General features: G+C 30.6%; 2 protein-coding genes across 4 annotated transcripts; both read left to right on the top strand.

Annotated features, from left to right (window-relative positions):
* The first annotated feature begins 686 nt into the window (after nt 1-686).
* On the top strand, nt 687-4,576 carry LOC129874457 (peroxidase 11). The gene is made up of 4 exons (XM_055949746.1): nt 687-964; nt 1,787-1,978; nt 2,684-2,849; nt 4,014-4,576. The coding sequence occupies exons 1-4, from the start codon at nt 719-721 to the stop codon at nt 4,451-4,453; spliced, it is 1,044 nt and encodes a 347-aa protein (XP_055805721.1). The 5' UTR covers nt 687-718; the 3' UTR covers nt 4,454-4,576.
* Nucleotides 4,577-10,677: 6,101 nt separating this feature from the next.
* On the top strand, nt 10,678-20,212 carry LOC129880026 (inorganic pyrophosphatase TTM2). 3 transcript variants are annotated; one of them, XM_055953836.1, is made up of 12 exons: nt 10,678-10,900; nt 12,509-12,873; nt 13,928-14,042; nt 15,236-15,431; nt 15,511-15,624; nt 15,764-15,937; nt 17,165-17,359; nt 17,965-18,087; nt 18,158-18,279; nt 19,037-19,151; nt 19,287-19,562; nt 19,750-20,212. In XM_055953836.1, exons 2-12 carry the CDS (start codon nt 12,537-12,539, stop codon nt 19,948-19,950), a joined length of 1,968 nt encoding a protein of 655 aa, XP_055809811.1. In that variant the 5' UTR covers nt 10,678-10,900; nt 12,509-12,536; the 3' UTR covers nt 19,951-20,212. The 3 variants fall into 3 exon arrangements, with proteins under 3 accessions (XP_055809811.1, XP_055809810.1, XP_055809812.1); XM_055953835.1 differs by having other exon boundaries at nt 12,491-12,873; XM_055953837.1 differs by lacking the exon at nt 10,678-10,900 and adding an exon at nt 11,527-11,541 and having other exon boundaries at nt 12,491-12,873.
* Nucleotides 20,213-21,695: the final 1,483 nt, after the last annotated feature.

Below are 21,695 nucleotides of genomic sequence, written 5' to 3'. Positions count from 1 at the left end.
AGAAACTCAACATAGACTGTATGCAGATTTTACTCCATCTTAAAAAATGTTGGTTGAAATCGAAAAAAAAATGAAGGTTAATGTAATAAAATATATATATTTGTAAGTTGTACATTTACTATGTTAATTCCATTTACAGTGAATTATTACTTGTATATATCTCAATTGATCTGATAGTGTAAAAATTATTTTATGATATCAATGAAACTCAAAAGAAAAAGTCAATGAGGTAGAAGCAACATATATTCCTTGTACTTGTTTCAATTAATTGACTAACAATTAAATATAGTTTTGACATTTTCTAAATGTAGCAAAATAATTAAATTATTCAAATATTGTAAATAAAGTTATTGAAAAAAAACAAAGATTTGGTTACTTACCTTAGTATTTGCGTACAAAACTCTCCTTAATAAATCCATAAAGCCTTTGATTTATATCTCATTTTATTTGGTAATAGTTGGTTTGAGATAACTCACCTAACTATGCCAATAATATTAGTTACATCTTCTATTGACTATAAAACATTTTTACATATTTTACTCCAAAATACAAAGAAAAACCAAACATTAAAATTTTTTTTAACCAAAATCCTAAGTTAACTTCCTTTTCTTCTATACCATATACTATATAAAGTGACAATCTTAACCACATTTTGTACTCTTCATCTTCACTACTCACTACCCCTCCCAAATAAAGAAAAAAAAAACAATTAATATCAATGGCTTCAATTAATTTTTTTCACTCAAGAATTGTGATTTTTGAATTCTTGATTTTGGTATTTATTGGCATTTGTTTTAGCAAATTAAATGGAATTAGTGATTCACATTTGAGTCTTGATTATTACAAAAAGACATGTCCTTCTGTAGAAGGAATTGTAAGGAAAGAAATGGAATGTGCTTGTCTTTCTGATCCTCGTAATGCTGCTTTGATTTTGAGATTACATTTTCACGATTGCTTTGTTCAGGTACGTAAATGAAAATAATAAAAATATTTTTGATTCGATTTATTAAAATTACTGAACTGTATAAACATCTCATATAGAAGTTTTAAGCGAGTAGTAGAGAGAGGTATACTTCATTACTTAATTGTGTTGTTATGTCTTATGAACACGCCCATCTCGTGTGAGCTCGAGATAATTTACGCAAATAGCCACATTTTGGCGTCGTGTTTAGAAATTGGCCACTATTCCAAAATGAGATTACTAGTTTGAAGTTTGAAAGTAGCCACTTGATATGAAGTTAAAAGTTCAAAACTAGTAATATTTAGAGCAGGGGTGTAATTTTGAAAATGTGGTCAACTTTTAAACAAACCACAAAAGTGGTCATCGGATGTAAAGTTTGAAACATGTGGAAATATTTTTTGATTTATCGATGATCCAGTAAGATTTAATTTAGACATAATTACCTAATTACATTATTATGTCTGAACAACTCTTTTCATGTGAGTCTGATTCTTTTGCACAGTCAAACATAGGTTGATTCATATAAATAACCACTTTAATAGACCTCGTATATAGAAGTTGGCCATTTTTTAAAATTAGAACAGAGGTCAGAAGTTCAAAAATTGTCACCTAGTATGAAATCAAAATTCAAAACTACTATATAATCATACCAAAGTCATTTTTTGAAAAGTGGTCAACTTTTAAATACATACCATAAAAGTTGTCAATTGGTTTAAATTCAGTGTTTGACACGTGAAAATATTTTTTTTGATTTATAGATGATTTGGTAAGATTTGAATATACAACTTTTTATCCGCTCTGATGTCATGTTGAATTGTGTAACAGGGTTGTGATGGCTCAGTATTGCTGGATGATACAGTGACATTAAAAGGAGAAAAGAACGCTCCAAACAATAAAAATGCATTAAAAGGATTCAGAATTATTGATAGAATAAAAAACAGAATTGAATCTGAGTGTCCAGGAACTGTTTCTTGTGCTGATATTCTAACTATTGCTGCTAGAGATGCTGTTCTTTTGGTAAATTATTATATTCTTGGAATTTTATTTATGAGATCAATAAATTGTTAGTGTTTACGTTACCTTCATTATTATCTAAAATTATCATCATAGGAATAAGGGTCTATAACGTCGTTATTTGTCTGGATATCTTTTGACTTCTTTAGTGAAATGTTGTTAGAACATATAATATAGCATAGTAAAAATTATTAGTTCTAATAAAAACTTGACTGTTATAGTGAAATCTTATTATAGAGGATGATTGTGAAATCTGGCATAAACAAAATACATGCATAAATTACGCAAGAATTTATGTATTATTTTATGCGAGATAGAATAATATAAGAATGTCGGATTAACAATACATGGATTAAAACTACATAATGACAACAATTGACCTTAATGATGGTAATAAAAAAAATTATTTTGTTATTTAACCAATAAACAAAATATTTTATACATTACATACTTAATTTCTACTATATCAATTGTCAAACTAAACATTCAACATGAAATAATTAAACTGTTTCTTGTGTTGATACTCTTAACTAGAAATGCAGTTTTTTTTGGTACATTATATTCTTGGAATGTTTTTTTATGATATTATTAGAATATTAATGTTTGGGTTTTGAGGATTATTTTTTTTTAATTGTCATCATAGGAATAATCAAAGTAGTATTATAATTGATTAATTAATGATATTTTTTTAATTTAATTTGGTACCAGGTTGGTGGACCTTATTGGGATGTTCCAGTAGGTAGAAAAGACTCAATAAAAGCAGGATATGAATTGACAAATACAAATCTTCCAACAGCTGATGAAGGATTAATTTCTATTATTTCTAAGTTTATTTCACAAGGACTTTCTGTTACTGATATGGTTGCTCTCTCTGGTAAGCACTCTTAATTTTAACAAAATTATAATTTTCTTTTTGCCAAGAATTTTTTTTTTAAAAATCTTAGTTTTAATAAACTATTTTTTTAACCCCTAGTTACATGCTCTTATAATCATAGAAATATCATTACATGTTCAAGATCACAAATTTTAAGGTACTTTAGATATGTGCAAACGTAACTGACGCTCTTTTTTTTTGGTTGATTGAAAAATTCTTCGTCTTTAGGATCAACTCAACAATCAAAACTCGAGGATGATATTCTCGTCCCTCTAGTACTATCCTTCTTCACTTTGAATATCAGACTTAGTTCACATAGTATAGAGCTCAAACTTATGAGTTAAGCCATTGCAGGAACGTCTTTCTACATTTTTTGAATTTTATGTCTAGTCAAATACCATTATATAAAACTATGAAATGGGGGAAACTAGAAGTTCTATAGAGAAGGATATGCATGACTTGGTAAATTATTACAAAATCTTGTTTTAAATATATCAAGAGTAAAAAGGTGTTTATTCAAGTATTAACAAAGTATATTTTCATTCTGCAAACTAATAACTTAATATTCTTCTAGTTTCATGATAAGATTTTTCACAACCCAGAAAATATTAATTAGGAGCGTTACTTATTAATTCTTTAATTTCTATCTATTTGCGTGCATCTTAGTTCTAGAATAATTAAGGCTAAGGGCAAAGTTGGAAGAAAATAATTAATTTTCTCTTGATTGTTTAAATTGACAACTATTTTTAGTATACATAACAATTAATATGGGACAGAGAGAGTATATATCTAATAAGCAAGTACTTCAATTTTGATAGTGCATATCTAGACACCTTAATTCGTTTTCACTACGTCAGTTGAACACTCCAACTTACAAACAATCATCCAGACACTTTTAACATTTATGTGTAACATTAGCATCGGGTATCCACGAGACACAACGAAGACAGGTTGGAGTATTTAGTTGACAATTAAGACCAAGTTGAGGTGTCAACTGTCAAGATGTACATTTTCAAAGTTAGAGTGTTTACTTGTCAATTAAGGTTAAATTTAGATATTTATTTATGTATTATATATGGCAAAGATTAATTTACATAACTTACTATATATTAATTATTTAACAAAATTTATCTTCTTTTTTTTAATTGTTTTCAAATTTGGCAGGTGCACATACAATAGGGAAAGCAAGATGTGTGAATTTCAGAAATAGAATTTATGGAGATTTCAAAATGACAAGTACTTCAAAGATAAATCCAATTTCTTCATCATACCTTAGTAAATTAAAATCATTATGTCCTCCGATTGAAATTAATGGATCATCAGACAATAATGAAACATCAATGGATAATGTAACACCAAATTTATTTGATAATTCATATTATCATGTGTTGCTTAAAGGTGAAGGATTAATAAATTCAGATCAAGAACTTTATTCAAGTTTTCTTGGAATTCAAACCAAGAAAATTGTTGAAAAATATGCTGCAAATACAATTGCATTTTTTGAACAATTTGCTGATTCAATGGTAAAAATGGGAAATATTACAAATCCAGAGACTTATGTGAATGGAGAAGTGAGGAAGAGTTGCAGATTTGTTAATACATAGATGAAAAAAATTGAGTTAATTATGTAATAGTATACCCAAAAAGAATTTTTTGGGGATTTGTATTTGATTTGTTTGTAATTTCTGAAAAAAGAAAATTATATGATATTATAATTAATTATTGAGAATTATTGAAGCCTTTTGTTATAGTAATGAAAAATCTAATGTGTCAACAATGTGCCCCTTAAAATGGGTCGAATCTGAATTAGTCAAGTCTAATACAAATACTGAATATCGATTTGCGTCAACAAAAACCAACAAAAATAAAAAGAGAAAAAAAAACAAATACTTCTTGTTCCATTTCTTTCTCCTTTTTTTCCTCTTCAAGTGATAATAATTCTATAAAAAAAAATTCATATGTTGATCCCCATTCAATTAAATTATTCTTTATTTTTTCCCAATACTAGAGTAGTCTATTTTATTGACATGTTGACACTAAAGCTAATTACTTTTGAATTTACTATAAAGACAAGTGTAACTTTCCTTTGATTTGGTCAATTATTATTGGGAGGATTTAAAAGAACTTAATCTCTAAAAGGCTTATCCGATGGGTAAGAGACTTACACTATACAAATTAAAACTAGTCAAAACTTCATAAATATAATAATCGAATATCAAGTGAGAAACTAGAAGATAAGACCGTTAATGGTGGTGATAGAAACTCAACAACAACAATAACATATACTATTATAAATTAGATTTGAAAAGAAAAAAATAAATACAAAATATACTTTATTTTGTAGATATAAATAAATTATTTCCGGAAAAAAAATACTTATTTCTATTTTATGTTGAAAGAAGTTTCTAAATTTGGTCCACATAATGGACACTCGTTGGTCGGAGCAATTGACCTTTTCTTAACCACTTTATGCTTCGAATTTATTGATTCAATTAATTTAAATTTATGTTAAGTATAATTTATTTAAGGATAGAAGTTGTTTATTAGAGAAAATTTTATATTTTTAAAATGTGTGTCGTTTAATTTAGTTTTAATTGGCAATTATGTTCTTTAACATTTAGTGCTCACAAATAATTACTTAAATTATCATAAAGTTGAATAAGTATATACACGTGTCTTACACGATAAATCATATTAATTTGTCATATAAAATATGTATATCTATTTATTGAATTTTATGATAATTTAAATATGTCTACTTGTATAACTAAAAATTGAAGAATATAAATATCAGTTGATATAAATTAAAAGAACACATTAATTTTATGTATTATATCTTCTAAATATCAAAAAAAATAAAATTGGAAGATAAGGCCCTATGAGTGCATTGGGCCCTCCACATTACCTCAAAAGTTATTTTTTTGTAAATGATAGATATTGAATGATCACCTTTTGCACTTTTTCCTTCTTTGATGTTTTTATCAAATCTTTTTTCAACCCACCAATGAAGGATCTACTTTTGACATTAAAATCTTGACCAATCATGATATTTATTGCTCTCATGGTTGAATTTTAGTTGAACATTTTATATTTTATACGGTGTTTAAGAAATTATAAATAAAATAGTTAATTTTATTAATTTATTTTTTTATCTATATTGATGGATATCAAAATAATTTATATAAAAAAATATGTTTAATAACACAGGACAAATGAATAGATATCATTGGAATAAATATAAAGTAATTAATGAACTTTTGAAAAAAAACATTGTGAAAAGTATTAGTCGTAGGGGTACAATGGAAAATTTTTAATTAATTTTATCTTAATTTAATAAGTAAATAAATAATTTGGGACATATATTTTTAGTAAGGTGATTAATTAATATGCAAGGAAGAGAGTAACTGGAGACGTTAACTTACTAAATAGTTATACCTTTTATTTGGTAATAAAAAAAAATTGATAGTGAAAAACAATTGAAGAAAAAAGTATATACGGATAATATAATAAACTGCACATATTTCAACTTTTTAACTGTAAATTAATCATGGGTCTATGATAAGAAATTTCCATTAAATTTCCTTGTCCAATCATATGCAATGGTAAAATCGTATTATAAATGATATTATTTTATAGTATCAAGAAATTATTTCATGAATGATTGCTAATTAATTTTTAGTTTATTGTATTTTATAGACATTAAGAATACGCATAAATAAAATATCATTTAAATTGATAGCTATTAAAATAAATCATAATTGAAGTGTTTTAAATAAAATTTATTGACAAATTTATAGAATTGAATATATATTAAGCTAAATGTAAATAAACAAGAAGATTCTTTTATTTCCTCTTTTTGGTATACCTTATCTATATATCTTCTATAATTCCTTTTTTGTTGACTGATCTTTCTTTCTATTTAACCATAACATAAAATATAGGTGTAATCATTAGACTTTTGTAACATATTCATAATTTATCTTAGGTAAATTACTATATTCTTCTAAAATATGATGAGAGTACCTTTAATTTTGTGTGTTACATTAGGTACTATTTTGCCGACATTTCTTTTAAGAAAATTTTAATTATTAGAGGTGCTTTTATTAAATTAATCTTTTTTTTTGAAATTTGATTATTATTACTTTATATAATTATTTAATACTAATGTTGGTATGAGAAAAAATAATAAAATATTCATAATTTACTCAAATAGATAAACAAAATGAAATATTTATTTTTAATATAGAGGTCAAGTAAGAATAAGAAATATTATTTATATTTCTAAAAGTTTATTTGGTGAGGTGAATCCATTAATTGATGGTTAATATTGGCCCCAGATGGATTGTGACATTAATTATTATTTTTTATTCAATTTAAATTTTGGAACTTGCTAAATTTTGAAAAGAAACAAATTAAATGTGAAATACGAGGTAATTACATGTTCCTCACATTTGTGAAATTGACATTTGATATAAATGTGTATCATGTACTAATAATTCATGTCCAACCATTGTGTTTCACAAGGGATGGTGCACACTATGATCACCGATAATAACAGATTTGTTATAATAAGTGAGATTTGTACGTGAAGAGTGATGTGTACTTAAATTTTATCTCTATTTTTTCTTTATAGATTATCGATTCAAGTAAAATATATTAAAGTAAGTTAAAAATAAAATATAATAGTGAAGACGTCATTTTGAAAATAAAGGAGAAAGGAATAGTATTACTATATCAATTTATGCAATTTTGTAGCGTCTCTCCCACATTTTAAATGTTATAAAATCTTTATTTATTAGCGTAAGAAAAGAAGTTGCAATTGTTTAGACTACTTGATTATATATGCCTTTGGACCACTCCATTAATATTTGTAGACTAATTGACTATATATGTCACGTCAATTAATGTAAATATCAAATTGAAGACCATAAAATTTTAAATTTTTAGTTACGTTTAATAGTAGGATTTTTTTCTATCTAAAAGGGAGAAGAATTTCGTAAGAAACTTGAAAGTTTTTTTTAATGACTTAAATTCAATTTTTTTGATTGATCAATGCAAAAAAGATTTCGTCCATCAAGCACGTCCCTTTGGCGGCTGAGGTGAACCTAAAATTCGAAAACAACGTTAGTAAAAGAGATGTTATGCAATATTATTTCATTTGATTCTAACGTATAAATATAAATTAACTGACATAACTAAATGAAGCTCGCTTTGTAGATTGGTGATTTGGACACCACTTAATGTAGATTGGCCCTTTATTTATGATGTATTAATCCTACCGTCTTAGTTAGATTAAGAAGATGATTATCATATTTTTTACAAGGAGCACTCCATTGAGTCATTATCAAAGAGGATGACTAATAATTTGAAAATTGACATTGACAAAAGAAAGGGAAAATAAGTCTACTAAAAAATGTAGTAGAAAAAACACCAATTCCCATTTATATTTCCACTCTTCACATGCATTTGTCTAATTGACTTGAGTTACACTTTTTTTCCCATTAAAAAATAATTTGACTTGTTCTAACAGTACATTCATCTTCTTTTATAAGTTCAATGTAACTTGACTTGATATGACAAATCACACTTTTTTTATATCTAAGATTAATAATTTGCATTGAGAATTTAAAGTGATTCCTATAAAAATATTTTCTTACATTATATTAGTGTAAAATAAATTTAAAGCATAATACATAAACAAACATTTAAACTTTGCTTTAGCTGACAATTAATCACTTTAATTTTGGATATGTACATCTAGACATCTCAACTTATCTCCACTAAGTCAGTTGAACGCTCCAACTCATAAAATAATCAAATCTAGACATCTTCAAAATTTATATATCACTTCAGCATCGAGTATCCACGAGATGCAGTGGAAATGAGTCTAGATGTACACTCTCGAGTTAGAACGCTTACTTGTGAGTCGAGATGAAATTTAGGGATAGCAATGTAGTGGGGGTTGGGGTACAGAGGGGTTTGGCTTAATGCGCAAAAAAATTTAACCCCGTGACGTTTTTATGTGATTTCAATTGGTTTCGCCTCACTCCGCATAAACCTCCGTCCCATATAAGTATTTGTTTTCTTGGGTGAAATCATTAAATTAAACTTTAGATAGAATTATTTTTAACCTATTTTAATTTATGACAAAATTTAATGAATGCAATCAACACATCAGATAAAAAGATAATTCAGATTCTTTTACGACTTTCGTTTTGATATAAATGCATTACTTCGAATCATTGCAAATATTAGAAAATGAGTTATAAATTCAAATTGTAATTTACCTAATTAGGGAAAGTGTGAAAAGATATGTAATTTTGTTTTATATTAAATAAAAATAGGAAGGAAAACTACACTTTGTAAAGTTGGATTCTAAGTTTCTAATTTGTTAAAATTAACTTTAAAATGAAATCACACCTTCTTACTCAATTGGTTAATACAATTATTCAAGATATTAAGAATCTATCGATATATCATTTTGATTCTAAAAAATATATTTTAATTATAATCTAATAACAAATTTTAAAATAGTTGCAAAAATAAAATTAAACACACTATAAAAGGATTGAGTTTTCACAAATACGTCTTCCTAGAGCCTAGATGTGATAACGATGAAATCAATAGTGTGAACTTTTAAATACACCTCGATCTGCCCCGTACTTATTCCATTGCCATTAAGTATCTGTTTGTTTATTAATGATGTTTAAATTTAAATATAAATTACGAATTCTTCCCTTCTTTTACTTCAATGTTATTATAGATTTTAATCTTAATAGTAAAAAAAATTTAAAACTAATAATCTTATTATTCTTTAATCATAATTAATTTAAATTTATATTAGTAATACATGTGTTATTTATTCATTAGTTTGATATAAATACAACACACAAATTTTTTCACTTTACCAATTTAATAATCTCTTTATAGTTTTATTATCTTTCTAAAAAAGTATTATTTTTTATTTTTCTTTTATTTCATGAAATTCATGCCACTTATTACGTCATGATTATACTACGTGTACGTTACGGAAAGCCGCCGCTCATTAATAATTATGTCGCTAATAATTTTAATTTTAGTCTTTTTTTTTCTCTATAAATGCATAATCATTGCTTATATTTCCACAACCATAAATGACAAATAATTATAATAATAATAATTCCAATGATATTAGTAATTATTTATTTCCTTTATTCTCAATCACTTTTATTTTTATTGTGACACTTTAAATTCCTTTTCCGTTGCATAAACTCATTATTATTTTTATTACTACTTATAATAGTAAATTAATAGTAATCACAATCACTTTGAAAAACTCTCATTATAAATTATTTTCTGTTAGACACTTATAATGAAGGAAAATGACACTTCTAGTCCCATAATTATAGATGGATTTTGATTTTTGTCTTTGTCATATATGAGTTATGACTTAATGAATTCGATCTTTAACTATTTCAAATATAAAATATACATTTTTGATCTTTTAGGTAGATAGTAAGTTATATTTTAACTATTTTTAAATGTACATTATCATCAAATATGAAAATAATATTATATTTTTTTTGATTTTCCAGCTGCTATTCGATATTCATATTAAAATTCTATTAAATTTAAAATAACAATTAAAAATTCTAAAAATTTATGCAACAACAATAATAACAATAATATATTTAATATAATATTATTAATAGTATTTAAAAAATATATAATATACGCAAATCTTATTTTACTTCACGAAAAAAAAACTATTTTTGGAAGATCTTCGGCTCGTAATAATTTTCTGGTGCAATAATAAATACTCTGGACTCTACCTATGCAATTCCGTGGCGAAATCTCCAGAACTCCCACTTCCCCAAAACTGGAAATTCACTTTCCTTCATATACCAGCAAAAATATCTGCAAACATGCAGAGTATAGTAAAATAAAAAAAGGCAAAAAAGAAAAAAAAAACATATATATATAGAGAGAGCCCTCTCTACCTTTTTTCGGAGAAGAAAGGGCCGAAAAGCTTGTAAGCTTTACTTGCAGTTAACCACTGTAGCATATAATAGGTCAGTGTTTTCTTGCTCTTTCAAGCTTCTACAATGGAGTTTATCTGATTTTTTTTGTTTTTTCATCTCAAATATCTTGTGGGGTTTTTCCCTTTTCTATTTTGAGGCCCCCATTGTATTTTCTTGATTACTTGTGTGCTTTTTTGCTTAAATGCTGAAGTTGGTTCTCTTGTTTTGTAGTACTTACCATTTTTTTTGCTATTGAATCTAAAAGGGTCTTCAAAAAGATTGTTTTTTAGTGTTGTTTTTCTGAGGATTTTAGTGGTTCTTATTTGGGTATTTCTTGGTTTTGTTAAATGGGTGATCTTTTTTATTTTATTAATGTTTAAGGGATTGAATTTCTTAGTTGCAATGTGTTAATTGGAAAGAGGGAAAATGAGGGATTTTTAATTGGGTGAAGGGTTCTAGTTTGCTGCTGCACTTTTGATATCAGTTGTATGTGAATTCTGGCTTGATTAAAGATAGGCTCTTTTATTCAATTTTAACAAACATGTGTTTATTAGGTTATGGTTGGAGATTATAGGGGATTCATATAACTGCCAGGAACTTGATATTTCAAATTTAATGTTTAGTGAATCTATTGGAAAATGAAACTGATCCTATTGTTGATTTTCGAATCCTGAGTTTCAGCATTGTCTGTTGTAAATATTTGTCTTTATTTAAAATAGTTGTAAGCTTAATTGGTATCAGAGTTTGCAGGAAAATGTATGTATTTGTTTCTTGATAATTCCATCAAGCTAATCAGATATGTGGTTCTTAAGTAGTTATGCAGTAGGACAGCATTATTGTAGACATGCAATAGGACAGCATTATTGTTTGAGTCTGCACTGATGAGTAACTTACTAATAACAATACTAGCCTTAGTTCATAATGCTTTTGGCGGAGTGTGTAGAGGGAAGTTTAACCTTTTATGGCATATTCTGGCTTATTCATGTAGAAGGCAGAGTCTGTCTGTATTAAAGCCAAGGACCAATAAATTCATCATAGACCTCCATTATCTTAGGAAATAAGTGAGTGATCTGTGAAGCCTCTCCATTTTAGTTGCGTTGACCAAGACAATCCTAGAGGATGATTTTTTTGGGTCTTTTGGATTATGTGCTATATACTTTGAATCATGGATAATAACAATCTTTGTACTTAATGGTCGTTCGTGTTGATGGTGTGCTTTGATCCTTTTTCCAAGTGTTTTTATGCTGCAAAAGACACCTTGCTATAGCACTATATTATAGTTTCTCTTCTCTGCTTATCCGGTCTTATTGATGCAACAAAACCATTAGAGATTTCAAGTGAATTCAACTAACAGACAGTTTTTACAAGACACTGTGATTCTAATGTGTAATTAGAGCGAATTATGCTTAATTGAAAACTTAAGCAATCACAAGGATAGAAAAATCAGGGTTGCTTCGGCTTGTGAGAGATTCTGGAGGGTTAATAACAATTATGTGCTATGTTGTAATGCTTCCAGTGCTTTATCTCCAGTGTGTCAATATTAGATAAGAAACTTTGCCAGGTCCATGATTGTGAATAGCATCATTTCGGCATATATTTTTATTCTGGAACTTTTATATTCTCATTCTGATCTTTATACAGGTTATTTTGTAATTTCAGAGGATTATTCACTACGTGTTTATTCTAAATGGCTAAAGATACTAGTAATGATGAATCAGCTAATCGGAGATGTGGTCTCTTAAAGGACCAGGTTCGACTAGTCAAGAGAAAGAACTGTGATCGATATGAAATCATCCCGATACCTGATAATTTGTCATTTGAGAAAGGTTTCTTTGTTGTAATCCGTGCGTGCCAGTTGTTGGTTCAAAAGAATGAAGGATTGATAATTATTGGTGTTGCTGGTCCCTCCGGAGCAGGAAAGACTGTGTTTACTGAGAAAATACTCAGCTTCATGCCAAGTGTTGCAGTTATCTCAATGGATAATTACAATGATTCTAGTCGAATAGTTGATGGAAACTTTGATGGTAAGAATGAATATCTCTTTTCTCATTTTTGTTGAGAATGTACAGAAAGATGTTAACAAAAGGGAGTTTCTCTTGCATTCTGTTCTTTGACTTAAAATTTCAAGTCCACACCAGTTTTAGGGACAAGGAGGCTCAAATGTTTATGAAGCTTCTAATGTTGAGTACTTTAGGGAATTTACTGTGAATTTTCTTGACAAAGTTGGCACTTTGAGTTCTTACAGACATCTTTGTGTCCTTTTTCTTTTTCCTTGGGAAAGCCATTGTAAATATGCTTCAAAATTTACTGAATAGAGAGCTGTCCTCTTTCAGCTAATGATTTGGTCTTTCTAGTTTTGGTAACACCAAACATATTTCCAAGAGTTGCTGGAACCGTAGCAGTGCTATCAAAGGCGAAAAGCGCAAAAAAGCTCTAAGGTCCATTAGGGCTTTAAGCGCAGAGCACAAATAAAGTGTGGGCTTTAATGAAAAAAGGTGCAAAGGGAGAAAAAGATACAAATATATATGTTTAGTCCAAGACCAATAATTATAAACATGAATGACAACTATATGACCAAAGAAATTGAAAAAAAGGTATGATAAAGTGAAATATTAATTGTTTAGTGTCACTTCTTCCAAAGAGGCTCATTGGCAAGGAAAAGTTTGCCATAGAACCTTGATGACCACACTGAAGCGCACATAAAGCGAGGCGAAGCGCTAAACACATTTTGAGCCTTGCTTCAGGGCTTAAGTGCGCTTAAAGCGCACCTTTGAAAACACTGAACTGTAGTATATTGGTTAGTCTTTCATTGGTTAAATCTCTATTATGCACTAGAATGAGTGCTGTGCTTCTTCGAATCGTGGAACATACATGTTCAATGTAAGAAAACATTTCATGAAAGAATCTGGGTTGAGATCTCTAATTTCCTCTTAGCTGATTTCTTTTTTTTATTGGTTTACCCTGATACTGGTGTCATTAGTACTTGGGGTGTGTGGACACACTTGCGCGAATTCGTTCTGGAATAACCTAAGACTAGATGATTTGTACTTTACCAGGTCTGTTTTTCTTTTGAAACAGATCCACGACTTACAGACTACGATACATTGCTGAAAAACATCAATGATCTAAAGGCCGGGAAGCCAGCTGAGGTTCCAATATATGATTTCAAATCTAGCTATCGCATAGGATTCAGGTTCAACTCCTTGCTTCTTATTCATGTAATATTCTATACTTATATGTGCATGTTCTCATTTTTTATCCAAGCTGCTATTAGAAACCACTGCAAGTTCGTTACCTGTTTGCACCAGAAATATTATGTTTGAATGCTTAAATGGAAAATACCTCCAGACCTTGGGTTGTTTATAAATTTTCTTTCTATCACATAAAGAAAAGTAAAAAAGATTGATGACATCTTTGGAGCAATGCTACCTAGGCTCTTCATTGCTCTGATTCAAACAGAAACTTAACTGTTAAATTGACATACCTAAATTTGATACAATTAAGTCCATCTCACTAACTCTACTTAACTGTTAAATTGACATACCTAAATTTGATACAATTAAGTCCATCTCACTAACTCTGGAACCTCATGACTTGTTCATCTTTGTATCGTTTACTTTATGGTATTCTAGACCTAAAGGTATGCATAGTGGTCAATGAAGTGAGTGCCAATCTTGAAGATCAGTGTTCAAATTCCGGCGAAGACAAAAGCACCAGATGATTTCTTCCCATCTGCCTAAGCCTAAGCTTGGTGGATAGAGTTACCCAATACATGTGCTGGTGGGAGTTACCCGGTAGAATAGTTGAGGTGTATACAAGTTGGTTTGGACAACAACAACATACCCAGTGAAATCCCACAGAGTAGGGTCTGGGGAGGATAGAGCGTACGCAGACCTTACCACTACCTCGTGGAGGTTGGTTTGGACACCACTGTTACAAAAAAAATAAAAAGTTTATGCTATACTAGTTTCACGTTGCTTGCTTCCACCCCCCCCCCCTTTCTCTGTGATCTACTCAGAAAGTGATTGTTCCCTTGACTTCTAATCTACTTAATTGGTATCAGAACGGCAGATTCTTCATACTATTTGGAGTTCTGTCATTACACAGTTGTCTGGTCATTCTCTTCTTTTTAATGAGGTCTGAATTGCTCTTCTTTTCTTGCCCAATGCTTCAGTTTTACAGTGGTCTGTGGCCCCCTTCTCTTGGCTAATCTATCCTCTTTGACAAGTTCTTTGGTGGTGTTGGTTTTTCTTTTGTCAGTTTTCTATTGAATAATGTGCCCTTCACGCTCAAAGTTGGGAGATTCTTTTTTATTTTCTTTTAATTATCTAAGATGTGTTGCATATTAGTACATGATCTGAACTTACAACATTAATTTAACTGCAGGACTCTTGAAGTACCTAGCTCCCGCATTCTGATTATTGAAGGTATCTATGCTTTGAGTGAAAAGTTGCGGCCTTTTCTGGATCTTCGTGTATCTGTGACAGGTGGAGTTCACTTTGATCTTGTAAAAAGGGTTTTACGGGATATACAACGTGCCGGGCAGGAACCCTCGGAGATAATCCATCAAATATCTGAAACGGTTTGTTTCCTCTATAATTTTGGCTAAAACACACCTGAAACTCTCTTTACTCACTATCTAACGACGATGTCTAGTACAGGTTTATCCAATGTACAAGGCTTTTATTGAACCTGATCTCAAGACTGCACATATAAAAATTATCAACAAATTTAATCCGTTTACTGGATTTCAGAGTCCTACATACATTCTAAAGGTAAGGACATAAGAAGTTCATACTACTTCTGGTTTCCTGTCATGGAAAATTACTGTGGTAAAAAAAATTTACTTAATTAAAATTATCAATAAATATTAAAACAAAGAAAAAGGGCTTATCTAGTCGCTTGTACCTTTAGTCTTCTAGGGATGTGCAAGTCGATCAAATCAAGTCTGCATTATCTGAAGAATACACTGAAAGTACGGAGCAAACCTACGACATATACCTTTTGCCACCTGGTGAAGACCCAGAGACATGCCAATCATATCTGAGGATGAGAAATAAAGATGGAAAATACAGTCTCATGTTTGAGGTTTGTCTCTTTGTATATTGATCAGTACCTTTTGGGAAAATAATGTCCAATTGTTAAAAAGTACCTCTGTTTGCTAGGCCATTTTGGCTTTACTATGTAGCCTACCGATGACGGTCTGTTATTCTCCTAATTAAACTTTCAATAGTCGTGTGCGTACTACTATTCATTTTTCTTGAAACACTTGAAAAATGTTTTAAGCTTTTGGGCAACACTATTTCCTATCATGTTACCTGGGTTTTTTAATCTTGAAATATTAGCAGGGGCTAAGGAATTTCCAAGTTAAAGCCTAATTCTAGAGTTAATAAAGTCAACCTGAGAAAAAGCTCTCAATGTACATAGATCAGAATGGTTGGAGCGTGCAGGATTGCTCCTGAAACTTGTTTCCATTATATAAGGGATCCTCTTGGTTGGCTCAATCTAGGAGACAATGCAAGAACAGCTATATTGCATGTAGGGGAAGTAAGATAGCTAGGTGCTTTTACTCAACTTGTAAAGCTTGAATCACTAACTCAAAGTGGACTAATATGGCTAGTCTTAGTCATGTAGCAAGATGAATTGCATCATGTGTTGAAGAATTGTGTCAAAGACTTGCTCATTTTATGTTGCATCTGTTGTATGACAATATAAGAATCCAATACTATGGGATTTACTGACACAATTATTCAATAATACATTTTATGTTACAGCCTTACCAATAAAATAGATAGAGTTTCATGAGTGTGAAGTTTGAACCAATCCAACGACCTTCAAGCAAAAAGTACCAACAGGAGGAATATCTTCCTTTCACTCTCTGTTTTGCCTTTCTACAATTCAAAATTCAGACGATTTCCTCTTGTTTTAGAATAAATTGAGATCTTGTAGAAGTTGAATTCAGCAAATCTACAGAAGAAGCTGATAATAGTAGAAATCATAAAATAAAATTACCCTGCCTGCTGTCCTATTATGAACATTGTAAAATCTTGAAATGTTGTGCATCTGGTAGCTTCAGTCTCCATATTTTTTTGTCCTGATTCATTCTTGGGATTATATCTTTAATTAGAGACTCAAGGATTTAGTGGTCAATAAGTATTTCTACTCCATGTTTATTTATTTTATTTTATCATCTGGTGGTGCTTGGGTATATCAGCTTTTCTTGACCAACTAATTTGCCAGGAAGTATGTGTACCTGAAAAACACTGCTTTACTGAAGTTTTGATGGTGACAACTTAAAATGATTTTGAATTGTAGGAGTGGGTCACTGATTCTCCATTTGTCATATCGCCAAGAATCAGTTTTGAAGTTAGTGTGAAGCTTCTTGGTGGATTGATGGCTTTGGGATACACAATTGCGACAATACTCAAAAGAAGTAGTCACGTATTTTCTGATGATAAGGTTTGCGTGAAAATTGATTGGCTAGAGCAACTGAACCGGCATTATGTTCAGGTAGTAGACTTGTTTTACTCTCTCCTCCTTGCTAAGATAGATACATGGTAAAATCTTTTCATTTGTGTTAACCTCCGTTGGCAATGTTGTCAAGCTAGAAAGAAAGCAATCCTTGATAATTTGCTAGGGTCCTTTGGGTTTCAGTTTCTATTGCATAGATTATCATGATCATTCTGTCATTGGGGGAACCAATGTCTCACTAGCAAATAGTTTAATTCATAAAATAGGAATGCTTGAAAGTTGCATTGAGTTCTCAAGGCATGGCAGTTTTATCTATCATCTCTAGTGGTTTCTGCATGATATGTCAATGATTGTCTAACTGCAATATCTTTAAATTATTTATCCAAAGGAAATGTAAGCTGAGTATTTATTATTCTTTTTTTATGTTGAGGAGGAGTAAAATCATTCATTTTGTAGCTTCTGCTTTTTTTAATTATCAACTACGGAGAATATAAATGCGGGGTGTGTTATTTTAGGACTTCGATGTCCACTGCATGAGAATTGATCTCCTTGTTGATCCTTAATAATTCAGAGTTGTCTCTTATTATTAGGGTTCAGAATCTTGTTTAACTTCTAATATGCTAGATTTTCTCAACTTTGCCTAGGTCCAAGGAAGGGATCGCCTTATTGTAAAATCTGTTGCTGATCAGCTGGGACTGGAGGGTTCATACACTCCGCGTACATATATTGAGCAAATACAGCTAGAGAAGCTTGTGAATGAAGTTATGGTATGCTGGCTTCCACAGCTTTTCTTAACGTTCTATCATGGCTTTCTATCACTTAGTAGATATATCGCAGGCACTACCAGATGATTTGAAAACAAAGCTTAGCTTAGATGAAGATCTTGTCTCCAGCCCAAAAGAAGCTCTCTCTCGAGCCTCAGCAGAGAGAGTAGCATGGAGAAATAAGAATTTAAGAAGGTACTTGTCTATCCATTTCTTTTCCCTATCGGCTAGTCGTGCGTTGAATATCTTGTATAAAAAACGGTGTCAAACGATGGATTTCATCAATAAGCTGAAAAATATCTCACCATGCCAATAATTGTTTGTGGTTCAATGATATTAATAGAAGGCTGCTTAGCTTGTTTAACTGCTTCCAGCCGATAAATTAATGGCAAATATCCTCCTCTAATAAAGAGGGAAAGCAAAAGGAGAGAGTCTTATAGGTGAATACTGAGGAGTTTCGTCAGCTTTAATTAGCACACAGCACACAGCACACAGCACACATGATCAATCATCTGGATGATTAACATGTGGTTTGGACATACTAATGTGGCTGCAGGAGTTGCTGGATAAAAGAAATGAAGAAAAATGATAGTCTCACTACTTGTATTCATGCATAATCGGATACACTTGACCTTATGTGTATATGCGTCCATGTGTCATTCTATTTGATGTGTAGGTTTAATAGATTGCTCCCATATGTCGACTTGTTTGATTAGGTCTTCAAATCCTTATTGGTTTGTACATAAGCAAGTCATTAATCTTAGATGTGAAGTTTTTCGGAACTTGCATGGATCTCCATCCTTATTGGGACAAACCCCTTGAGGGGTGCTGTGGGGATGGATGGGAGCTGCAGCGGAAGCTGATGGGATTCTATCTCGTCCAGGAAAATTTCTGATGTCAAGATGATTTGTTCTTGATCTGCTTTTTCTTTTTGTTCTTTTTGTTTTTGCAGTGGATTATCCCATTCGTACGCAAATCACACAGAGAAAAATCTGTCCAAGATTGATACTGATAATCAGAGGTTTGATGGCAGAAACACTGATTCAGCAGCAACATTAGCAAACCAGGTTTTGCATTTAGCAACAATGAAATATATTCAAGCTCTTTTTACTATACTATTATTGCTTTCTTGGCTTGTATTCTCGTCTTTCATGACGCTTCTAGAGATTTACCCTTCCTGTTTGTTGTCCTTGTTTCATAAGGGAGCTGTTACACATTTATCGGAACAAATTTCTACCTTGAACGATCGGATGGATGACTTTACATGTAAAATGGAAGAACTTAATTCCAAGTTAAGCAACAAAAGAGCTTCTCCGAGCACACAAAGTCTGGCTATGCAAGCCGAAGCCTGTAATGGATCCGGCCCAACTTCTTACTTCATATCTGGTTTAGAAAATGGTTCATTGACAGGATCCATTATGCCAAATTCATCATCCTCATCTTCGCTAATTCCAAAGGAATCCAATCTGATGGAAGAGGTACATATTTCACCCGGCTTTTGCCTTGCAACCTATGATTAATTAGTCATCATCTTCTTTTTGACTCTGATGGAACATGTGAATATATGATTTTGACTTGTCAATCTGCACTGCCTTTTGTTACTGCAAAAGTAAAACATCAGAAGATAACTAAGTTATTTTCCCTTTGCATTGACTATCTTCGCAGCTATCTAATGTTGCACGTGGACAACGCCAAATTATGCATCAGTTGGACAACCTCAGCAATCTTCTTCGCGACAGACTAGGAGAACAATCACGACAAGCAAGAACAAGCAAGAGAAGAGATTTTAATTCGATCAGAGTACCTCTCATCGTGACCTTAGCAGTTAGTGGATTGGGGTTCTTTCTGTTTAAGAACCGAAACTGATTCTTCTTCCTGATGTAAAAACTACGCTCCTATCGATTCTATGTACTTTTTTTCTTTCAAGTTCATAAGCCCCATGCTAGTATTTTGCCTATGTTCAATCGGAATAGACTAGTGTTCATGTGTTTTGGGTCAATGAAGGCAGATTTATGCTTTCTATTTCCCAGTTGAGCTTTGTCAAACAAGGCAGCAAGTTGTGGGGTTCCTTTGATTAAAATACTCTCGTCAATACATAATTTACAAGTTAAATTGCAAGTTTTATCTTTGCTGATGTTCTCACTAATGCATTTCTAACTTTTTGTTTGGGAACCATGGAATGAAAGGATATTTGGAAGCATTCTCTTTTATCTTTTTGATTTTTCATTCGATAGTCAAGGTAATCCTAAATTCATGTTTTCCGACTCATAAAACTCTAAAAAAGAGTCATGGATGTCCCTGAAAACAATTGAGTATTATTTTCTAACTTGTTATGAATGGACATACAAAATTTGAGCTCAAACAGAGTCAATCACACATTCTATAAAATTTATAGATTAATACACGTAAAAATTTGAAATAATCTTAAATTTTTTGTTTTGTGATTGATAAATTGCAAAAAAGGCGATGCCTATCTTGAAAAAATAATGGGCATCATTTACTAGGTCGTTACGAATGGACACAATGTTGGACTTCAAACAGAATTGGTCACACATATTTCAAAAAATTAATGGACTAATACACAAAAAGCTGAAATAGTCCTAAATTCTTATTTCGTGATCCATAAACTCCACAAAGCGATGTATATCCTTGAAAAATAATAAGCATCATTTTCTAGCTCATCAAAAATATACTCACAAAATTTCAACCCATCAAAATCGATCACACATATTCTAGAAAATTCATAGATTAATACACACGAAAAGTTGAGATAATCATAAATAGATAATCATAAGTTTCTATTTCGTGACCCATGAATTGGACAAAAAGCGACATTTGTCTTTGCAAAGTAATGAGTATCATTTATTAGGTCATCATGAATGGAGCCACAAAATTTGATCTCAAACAGAGTTGGTCACACATATTTTAAAAAGTTCATGGACTAATACAAATGAAAAGTCAAGATAATTCCAAATATGTGTGACCAACTCTGTTTGAGATCAAAGCTCAAATAGAATCTGTCACACATATTCCAGAAAATTTATAAACTCCAAAACAAGTCATGAATGTCATTGAAAAACAATAAGTATTATTTTGTTGCTTGTCATGAATGAACCCACAAAATGTCATTGAAAAACAATAAGTATTATTTTGTAGCTTCTCATGAATGAACCCTCAAAATTTAAACTCAAACCAAGTCAATTACACATATTCTATAAATTTCATAGAGTAATACACACGAATAGTCGATAGAATCTTAAATTCTTATTTTATGACCCATAAACTACAAAAAACAACATTTGTCTTGAAAAAATAATGAGTATCATTTACTAGGTCGTCACGAAAAGACACACAGAATTTAAGCTCAAACAGAGTAATCTGTCACACACATTTTAAAAAATCATGAACTAATACATACAAAAAATTGAGATAATCCTATTCCTATTTCGTGACCCACAAACTCCAAAAAAACAACGATTGTCTTGAAAAAATAATGAGTATCAATTACTAAATCATCACAAATGGACCTATAAAATTTGAGCTCAAACAGAGTCGGTCACACATATTTCAGAAAATTTGTGGACTACTACATTAGAAAAGGCAAGATAATC

The sequence above is a fragment of the Solanum dulcamara genome, chromosome 2 (genome assembly GCF_947179165.1).
Source record: "Solanum dulcamara chromosome 2, daSolDulc1.2, whole genome shotgun sequence".
In the NCBI taxonomy this organism is placed as follows: domain Eukaryota; kingdom Viridiplantae; phylum Streptophyta; class Magnoliopsida; order Solanales; family Solanaceae; genus Solanum; species Solanum dulcamara.
This window is presented reverse-complemented; position numbering and strand designations above follow the sequence as displayed.

Coding starts and splice junctions, on each gene's coding strand:
- LOC129874457 (XM_055949746.1), top strand. CDS start 719: ATGGCTTCAATTAATTTTTTTCACTCAAGAATTGTGATTTTTGAATTC. Junction 965..1,786: donor TTCACGATTGCTTTGTTCAG/GTACGTAAATGA, acceptor ATTGTGTAACAG/GGTTGTGATGGCTCAGTATT. Junction 1,979..2,683: donor CTAGAGATGCTGTTCTTTTG/GTAAATTATTAT, acceptor ATTTGGTACCAG/GTTGGTGGACCTTATTGGGA.
- LOC129880026 (XM_055953836.1), top strand. CDS start 12,537: ATGGCTAAAGATACTAGTAATGATGAATCAGCTAATCGGAGATGTGGT. Junction 14,043..15,235: donor AGCTATCGCATAGGATTCAG/GTTCAACTCCTT, acceptor ATTTAACTGCAG/GACTCTTGAAGTACCTAGCT. Junction 18,280..19,036: donor AGAAATAAGAATTTAAGAAG/GTACTTGTCTAT, acceptor TTGTTTTTGCAG/TGGATTATCCCATTCGTACG.